Source organism: Notolepis coatsorum (assembly GCF_963971535.1).
Source record: "Notolepis coatsorum genome assembly, chromosome: 11".
In the NCBI taxonomy this organism is placed as follows: Eukaryota; Metazoa; Chordata; class Actinopteri; order Aulopiformes; family Paralepididae; genus Notolepis; species Notolepis coatsorum.
In genome coordinates, this window is record NC_140175.1 from 52234549 (window position 1) to 52244031 (window position 9483).

Below are 9483 nucleotides of genomic sequence, written 5' to 3' on the forward strand. Positions count from 1 at the left end.
ATATTACTGTTCCACTGCAACTTGTTTACAAGATCCAGTAATAAGCCAATCAATTATAATTGTTGTCTATATATTTCTCATACTGTATATCTACACATAATGGTTGTTTCTGCCTACACAGAGGGGAAATGGGCATTTTAAACATGACGTGAAAGGCCTCTTCCCTTTCAATTCAGTGAATTCAGTTAGTGGATTTACTTTATACTGGAAAACATATTTTAGCAGGAAAAGCTTATGTCATCTGAGAAAATTGTGAATGTTCCATCATCAGCAAGTGAAGAGAAATTTCAGTTTACATTTTGAATTGACTGAATCAATTGGATTGATTGAATTGATTCCAAACAAGGGATCAGCAGAGGAGGGGTGCGAGTGCCCACGATCCCTGAAAGGCCCAATCTGTAAACCAAACGTAAAGAAATATGTACAAAAAAGAATGGAGTCAATCTAGTTGATTGACTGAACTCTTGATACCAAGACAAACACGTATTTTTGAAAATGTAGCTTTTTCTCAGCGCTTTGGCCTTTTGTCCACAATTGGGGAAATTCAGGAACTGTGCAAACTCCTGCCAGGGTGGAGATATTTCTTTTTAAACTCTATGTATTCATGTGGACAGAGCTTATGGAAAACGCTGAAATCACTGTTCACACGTAGGCCTATACAGATTTTTTTTTAACATTATATTTTCTCTGCGTTTTTGGCCTCTCATCGATATGGAAATGGTTTTAGTTTTGTTTTTAGTTTTTTTATTAAGTCCTTTATTTTGTACAGGTAAATACTATGAGACCGATTTTCATAAGCAGAGCCTCATAGATAAATAAAATACAATGCAATGGTTGTTTGTTTGTTGTTGGACGGAGAGCTTTTCAAAAACACTGTTGTGGATGGGATTCAAAAAGATTAAATGGGGGAAAACCCCAGTTTTCTAAAATCCCAGTGTGGACAAGGCCTGACACTAGACAATAGTAAATGCTTGAATCATCTCCTATCATCTTTATTTTTTTTACTGATGAGGATTTAGCGTCTGGTGGCAACGCCCAATGTTTTGGAGCTTCCGGTGTAGCTGCTGGCTGCTGACTTTCCGTTCCTACGTTCACACCCCAATATCCCCAAAAGACTTCCTTTTCCGTGCACCGGTCATTGTTTATGGTCCGAATAGAAACAAGAGATGTGAGAAATTTTCCAAAGGCAATTATAATCCAACTATGAAAGCAATTTGTTTATTTTATTACACAAGTTGAATGTTTCTTCACACAATACACAAACATCAATACTTTGTGTAGGCGTTTTAGGTCCAAACAACATTACCTGCATGTAACCAAAGTATGTTCCTCTAGAAATTGCCGCCTACATTTCAAGTGCCATCCCTGCTCAATTGTCATAGGTCAATGCTACTTGGACTACAAACGGAAAGCTATTTTTTTGTACCAAAATTGTGTCACAATTGCCTACAGATACTGCATTCATATGCAGATATCTGTTTAAAGATTAGTGTCTCCTCTACTCTGTCTCCCTCTCAGCCTTTCCACCGTCTCAATAAATAACCTTCTCTCCCTCTCTGCCCATAGTTCCTCCTAGTGTCCCTCCCTTGTATCACTTGGTGTGCTTGCAAATGGTAAATGGTAAATGGTGCCATGCAAGGTGCCAACCTGCTCATTGGGAGCAATTAAGGGTTAAGTGTCTTGCTCAAGGACAGTTTGACAAGCTGCCTGGGAGGAGTGGGAATCGTAGCGGGAACCTTCCGATTACCAGACGACTGCTCTACCTCCTGAGCCATTGTCGCCCCCACACCATGCTTGGAGTGAAACAGAGTGTAAAATCTATGCATGAAACTGTGACTCAATATATTGAGTGTGAAAAGTGAGTAGAATCATATAGAATCCACTGTGTGGATGGTACTTGGCACCCATATTATTTTGTACGTTCCGCCATTTTAGCGACAGCAACTGTGTACTGGCTCTTCAATCCCTGCACTGTGAGGGGTTCCTTTCCTTGTGTAGCTCAATGGGTAGAGCAAGGCACTAACACTACCAGGGTTAGGGGGTTCCATTCCCTGTGTAGCTCAACGGGTAGAGCATGGCACTTAACGCTGCCAGGGTTAGGGGTTCCATTCCCTGTGTAGCTCAATGGGTAGAGCAAGGCACTAACTTATGGGTTCCATTGCCACAGGGACCAAGCAGGTTATAAGTGAATGCAGTCAGATCTGTAAGGCACTTCGGATAAAGGTGTCTACAAAATGGCATAGATAATGACTAAATTAAAGCTTCACTATGGAAGACTGGCACCTTGTGGCCATGAGAGATAACTGTACCTTGTGTAAACATTGAAACTTTCGTTAGACTGTAACCATTTATGGATTTCGCGGCACTCATCGTGCCCGACCAGGTGAGCTTATATGGGGGATTTCACTGTGCTACATGCATTGCTGTTGTGAGGGGTTTCAATCTCTGTGTTAGCTAAATAGGTCATATTCTTTCCCATAGTGCAGGTTTAAAGATAAAACAATCTCACCCTTGAGCTTCTTCACCTCCTCCTCTGCCTCACGGTCACACAGCAGGGCTGTGTTCATCTCCACCCTCAGAGAATCCATAGAACTGTTCAGAGATGCCTGGGAGACATACAGACATGACATCAGACAGAAATACAGGACAGCAGACAGAAAGACAGGACAGCACACAGACAGACAGGACAGCAGACAGACAGACAGATATACGGGACAGCAGACAGACTGACAGACAGATATACAGACAGATATACAGACAGCCAGCCAGACAGACAGACAGCCAGCCAGCCAGCCAGCCAGACAGACAGACAGACAGACAGACAGACAGACAGACAGACAGACAGACAGACAGACAGACAGACAGACAGACAGACAGACAGACAGACAGACAGACAGACAACGACAGGACAGGACAGACAGACAGACAGACAGACAGAATAGCAGAGAGACAGACAGACAGATAGAAAGACAGAATAGCAGAGAGACAGACAGACAGACAGTCAGACATACAGAAAGACAGAATAGCAGACAGACAGACAGACAGACAGACAGACAGACAGACAGACAGACAGACAGACAGACAGACAGACAGACAGACAGACAGACAGACAGACAGACAGACAGACAGACAGACAGACAGACAGACAGACAGACAGACATACATACATACATACATACAGACAGACATTCAATGGTGTGTTGCTGCACAAAAAAGTCACAAATGAAAAAGAGGGACAAGGCCTTAGACACGTACATTCAGTCCACCGAAGTCTTTCAAAATAATGAATTACCACTGTATCTGCCCCTTTATCTATCTGCTCAGATTATTATTTAGCACTTGAGATACAATAGGCTACTGTTCAAAAACCGTTTCACACTTGTTTTTCTTACGAAACCTTTATTTACCCAGGGAAGGTTGACTGAACACACCTTGTACTCAGCAGCTTCCCACCTTCACACTCACACACTGTCAAACATTCACACCTGGGAGCTGCCCAGTGCAACTGTAGTAAGAAGGACAGCAGTTCACAGCCCCTTACAATATATACACACAGACCCTCAACTGCACCTTTTTTCAAATACATTTTTCTACTGTCTTTTTTATTAGGGCTGACCCCTATTAGTCGAATAGTCGACTAATCGGTCCGAAAGGAGCCGTAGTCGACTGCCAACCTCTTAGTCGAATAGAAAAAAAAGTAGTTTTAATTTTTAATTTTATTTTTATTTATTTATTTTTTTATTTGTATCATTCTTTCCAAAAGAAAAAGAGGCCTACTGTAGCAGCGTGGCTAACGCTAATGGCACACATACCAGAGGCTAACTGCTTAAGAAAACAGGCACAGAGGCACTGAAAGAGGATTTCACCCATCTAATGAACAACACTAGACTAGACAATATATCAAGATGTATCCATCAAGTGGACCAATTGCATGCTTTTTCAGAGCACAAGAAGCCTTCCGTCGACTCCTTCAGACAATTAAGCACCCCCACAGTCCAAATGGAATGATAAAAAATATATATATATATTATACTTTTTTCTTTTCTTTTTTTTGTCGACTAATAGTCGACTATCGGCAAATTTCTGCCAATCATAGTCGACTATCCAAATCCTTAGTCGGGGACAGCCCACTCTTTCTATTACCCTGCCTATAAGTGTACCTCCCGCGTGAATACTTTACCCAAGACAGTTGTCCTTCCGCGTTGGGTTTGCGCGCCCTGATTGGCCTCTCAGCGCCCAATCGCGTTAGCCCTACTATCGCCTAACTACTCGCTGGTACTACTATCACCGTGCATCAACATGACAAGACAGTTTGCATCACTTCCCACGGTTCTCGGCACTTATTCTACCGGTAGTGCGGTAGTTGTTGCCACGGGTCTTTGACTCTTTGGGTGAATACTTCATTGGCGGGGAAGAAGAACACTGATAGCGGGGTGGTGGACCGGCTCGCAGGGCGGTGGTCTGGGGCTCGCGGGACGGTCCACACCCCGCTATCAGTGTTCTTCTTCCCCGCCAATGAAGTATTCACCCAAAGACCCAATACCGACCGTAGGCAACAACTACCGCACTACTGGTAGAATAAGTGCCGAGAACCGTGGAAGTGATGCAAACGGTCTTGTCGTGTTTTGAACATTTATGTTGTGTTGATGGATTGGAATCACGTTAATATAGAGAGGATTGATATGAATTGGATAATGCAGGCTGATTAGTAGAGGCAGAACTAGCGAGCCGTTAATAGAGAGATACGTTATTTCTATTTATATGAATTGGATAATGCAGGCTGTTAGTAGAGGCAGAACGAGCGAGTAGTTAGGCGATAGTCGATTGGGCGCTGAGAGGCCAATCAGGGCGCGCAAACCGAACGCGGAAGGACAACTGCCTTGGGTAAAGTATCCACGCGTACCTCCCCTCCCCATGCTGCTATGACACCGGCATTTTCCTCAAGGGGACCAATAAAGGAATATCTTATCTTATCTTAAAGATGCTTAAGAAATCTTTAATTAATCCTCCAAGTCAAGGGGTACTTAAAACATTGCAGACTCCATAAACATGCCTTTATTTCGGTCAGGGGTTAAACACCTTAATCAGTAATGTCAGGGTAAATGAAGGAGATTCATTTAAATTAAGGGTTGTTAGGGGTGGATTTTAAAGGTAAAATCCATTTGACTTATTCCATACACAATTCTATTTAATTTATTTCTTAATTTACCTTAATTCTATATATTTTATATATACATACAAAACACATGGTACACACACGCACAGTTCAGTCATAGATTACCATACAGTAGTCGAACAACAAAACAAACAGACTGGTAGATTAAAGGTGACATGCATTATAAATGTCATTTTTTCAGTCTCTAGCATTGTATTATAGTAATAGGAGTTAGTATCAATGTGTTTTAGTGTCTAAATACCATATTGGCGGATTGCTCTGATTCAGCTCAGATAATTTCCTGCTCCAGTAAATTAGGCCATCCTGATTTGAAGGCCTGAATGACGTTACTCAGGCTCTGGGTAGCAGACAGTGATGTGATTGGCTCTGTGGTTGTAGCTAATGCCCGCCCACAATCTACCTAGACTGACTGTACACAGACTGTCCTCATACTCTGCATGCACTCTGGAGGGAGAGAGAGAGAGATAGAGAGCATTCGGGAGGGGGGGGGGGGGGACCTCCTGCACGGCACACACCCCCAAAAACGGGAGAGTGAGGGAGGGAGGGAGGGGAAGAGAGAGAGAGGAAGGGAGGGCCTCCCCCCCCCCCCCACAAAGCTGCCCGCGCGGCACACCCGAGAGGGAGAGAGAGAGAGAGAGGAAGAGAGAAGGGGAGGGGAGGGAGGGAGGGAGAGAGGGGCCTTATCAATAACGGCCTGTCTTTTTTCTCTCTCTCTCTCTCTCTCTCTCTCTCTCTCTCTCTCTCTCTCTCTCTCTCTCTCTCCCTCTCGGGTGTGTGCCGCGCGGCAGGCCCCCCCCCCCAAGTGCTCCCGAATGCTCTCTATCTCTCTCTCTCTCTCTCCCTCTCTCTCTCTCTCTCTCTCTCTATCTCTCTCTCTCTCATCTCTCTCTCTCTCTCCTCTCACTCTCTCTCTCTCTCTCTCTCTCTCTCTCTCTCTCTCTCTCTCTCTCTCTCTCTCTCTCTCTCTCTCTCTCTCTCTCTCTCTCTCTCTCTGTCTACCAGTCGCAGACTGTGTGGACTGACTGTCACTCAAAGTGCTTATGGGTGGAGCCAGGCCATAACAGCTTGAAATCTTGAGGCTGAAAAATTATGGTTTTGAGTACTTGATTAGAAATATAAAACAATGCATTTTTTGAAAAAAACCTTACAGATATCTTCAATAGACTCACAGGAATTGTGTAAAGTTGCCCAAATAGTGCTAGGAATAGCAACGCATGTCCCCCTTTAAAGGAAACAATTATAAGCAACATTTAGAATATCAGTGTTCAATACTTTAAAATCAGTTAGATATGACTGATCAGTTAGAGATCAGACTGAGTCTGAGTTGAACACAGAGGTTAGACTGAGTTAAGTTTACACTGAGGTCAGACCGTCAGACAGAGTTTAGTTTACACTGAGGTTAGACTGAGTTAAGTTTACACTGAGGTTAGACTGAGTTAAGTTTACACTGAGGTTAGACTGAGTTAAGTTTACACTGAGGTCAGACAGAGTTTAGTTACACTGAGGTCAGACAGAGTTTAGTTTACACTGAGGTCAGACAGAGTTTAGTTTACACTGAGGTCAGACAGAGTTTAGTTTACACTGAGGTCAGACAGAGTTTAGTTTACACTGAGGTCAAACAGAGTTTAGTTTACACTGAGGTCAGACAGAGTTTAGTTTACACTGAGGTCAAACAGAGTTTAGTTTACACTGAGGTCAGACAGAGTTTAGTTTACACTGAGGTTAGACTGAGTTTAGTTTACACTGAGGTTAGGACTGAGTTTAGTTTACACTGAGGGCAGTCTGGGTTGAAGCTGGACTCACTCTATATTTCTGCTCAGCCTCCTGGACGCAGACCATGGTGTGGTTCCGGTGTTCCTGGGAGAGACCGCAGACCAGGCAGAGCAGCTCCTGGTCCTCTTCACAGTACAGCTTCAGCTCCTCCCTGTGTCTGATGCACCGCGGGGTCGGGGCCGGGACCGGGACCACCGCCCCCACGACGACGTCACCCAGCCGCACTCCTGCGGCCTCTCGCTCTCCTCCAGGCCCTGACAGTAGCTCTCCACGATGTTGGCTACGATGCGATTGGGCCTGTAGCTTTGCCCGGGGTACACCTTCCTGCACTGGGGGCAGGAGCCGGTCCCTCCCTGCACGGGGCCCCTGGGGCCAGCCCAGTAGCCAGCGATGCAGGCCTGGCAGAAGGTGTGGTCGCAGGGCAGCGAGACAGGCTGCTTGAAGATGTCCAGACAGATGGAGCAGGTCAGGTCCCGGCTGAGTCTATGGGCCGAGCTTTTAGAGACTTGTCCTATGGCCACGTTAGGCAGGCAAGGCTTCTCCATGGCTTTCTGCTTGGACATGTCCAGCTCCTTGGGTTTCCAACTTTTCTTCTCCGGTCTTAATCCCTGGTTCAGTTTCTCCACGTTCTGCAGATAGACTGACTGCACTTTCTTCACTTCTCTCTGTTTCGTGTTTCATTCCTCCTTCCTGGTGTTCTCTCTTCTTTTGTCCTGGCTCCTTCCTCTCCTCCAGTCTGGGAGTGCGGCTGCTTCTCTCTGCTGGCCCAGGCTTCCTGTTGTTTGTGGGGAAGAAGGAGGAGGAGGAGGATAAGGAGGAGATGAGAAGGAGGCGGCCTCCCACTCCGCCCCCCCCCCCCCCCCCCATCCGCACACTGTAGAAAATAACATGCTTAGCAAGCATTATATTTGATCCTGTATTCAGAATTATGAGGCGTCCGCGTGTTATTATAATGTAAGTAAAATGATCTTAATAAAAGAAGTGTCGAGGACATTTTACTCGTTTCATTATTGTTTTTCATGAGAAAAAAACATGAAACATTCAAATACATCTTTAAACACGAAACCTTAAAGGGCAAGTCAGAATTGTTTAACCCTTTAACCAATGATGTTGTCGATCGGTAGAGTCCTTTCTCAGCACAAGCCATGCTGCGCAGCTCTGGCTAATTTGCCACAAACTAATGTTAAGTCAATGGAGTCGTTATTCATTCTATATGAGCCCTGAAATAAACATTCAAACCTACTCCACTGTTGCCCCTAAAGCAAAGCTGTTTGTTTTCAAGTATCATGCAGTGTGTTTTACAGTAGAACCATTAATGTTGCATTCGTTTTGTGTCTAACTCAGGAGGAGCTGGGTATCCAGTATGAAGCACAGCATGGATTGTGCTAAAAAAAGTACTCAACCTTTCAACAACATTGATGAGTAGGAAATACTCATCAATACTGGGGCAGCGGTGGCCTGAAGGTTAGAGAAAACAGGCTTGTGACTGGAAGGTTGCCGGTTTGATCGGCAGGACAAATCTGGGTGGGGGAAGTGAATGAACAATGCTCTCCTCCAGTCTCAATGCCTTGAGCAAGGCACTTAATTCGCAACAGCTCTAGCTAGTGGAGCTGCTCAGTGGTCAACTGTGTCAGAATTGTGGTTGTACTGGGCACTTGGGCAGCTTCCAGGGCTGTGAATGTATGTATAGTAACTCTGTAGAATGTGAAGCAGGGCGTTGCTGAAAAAGAGCATCCGTGCTCAGTAAACCTAATGTACCTTGGCTTAATAAAGGTTAAAAACAGAACCTATCCTGGTAAATAAAGGTTCAAACATAACCTACCCTGGTAAATAAAGGTACAAAAATAAATAAAGAAATTAAATGAAACTTCCCGTGTCATGTTGCTAACCAGGGTAGTTGTCAGGTAATTTGACTGTCAAGATCATTTGACTTTATTAAACCCCAACCTAGAATATATTTTGAGTTTATAAATGATGGGTTTCCTTGAAAAGTAGGACTTATAGACGTCAGGACTCGTAGATGACAGGATTTGTAGATGACACATAAAATCTCAAATACTTTTGAGTGTATGTACATACTGTACTGTAAACCATCTACAGCTACAGAATGCATGTAAAAGCTACATTCAGCTGTTTCAATCTGTCCATATCAAAACGTCTGGTAATCAACTTCAGATAAGAAAAATACGCCTCACATTTCATGCTGTAGGTTTATGTAGTGGGGCTACCCTTTTTGTGTTTGCAATTAGATTTTCAGATTAGGCCTTTAAAATATCTTGAACTCAACATACAGTGTCAAGTTTGGTAGCAAGACACCGTAAAAACATTTGGTAGGCTTTTTGCAGCATGCTCGTGGGTGACGTGTGTGGCTGGGAGGAAGCGAGGCGGACTGCAGAAATTCTATCCTGGGATTGTTTGTTTGTTAGAGATCAGAGTGGTGACGCCAGGAAGGCCCTGCCTGCTTCCCCGCTAGAGAACTTTAACCTACTTATTACTGTAGTAGCTTTACTAATGCTAATCTACCTCTTTAGAGA

At 44.2% G+C, this 9483-nt stretch overlaps 1 protein-coding gene across 1 annotated transcript in view; it reads right to left on the reverse strand.

Moving 5' to 3' along the window:
• trim69 (tripartite motif containing 69) overlaps positions 1 to 9483 on the reverse strand; it is a 37324-nt gene that overhangs the window by 19249 nt on the left and 8592 nt on the right. Inside the window, 3 exon segments of the mRNA XM_084324929.1 lie at positions 2510 to 2606; positions 6980 to 7192; positions 7195 to 7620. Coding sequence (XP_084181055.1) covers positions 2510 to 2606; positions 6980 to 7192; positions 7195 to 7620 — 736 coding nt within the window.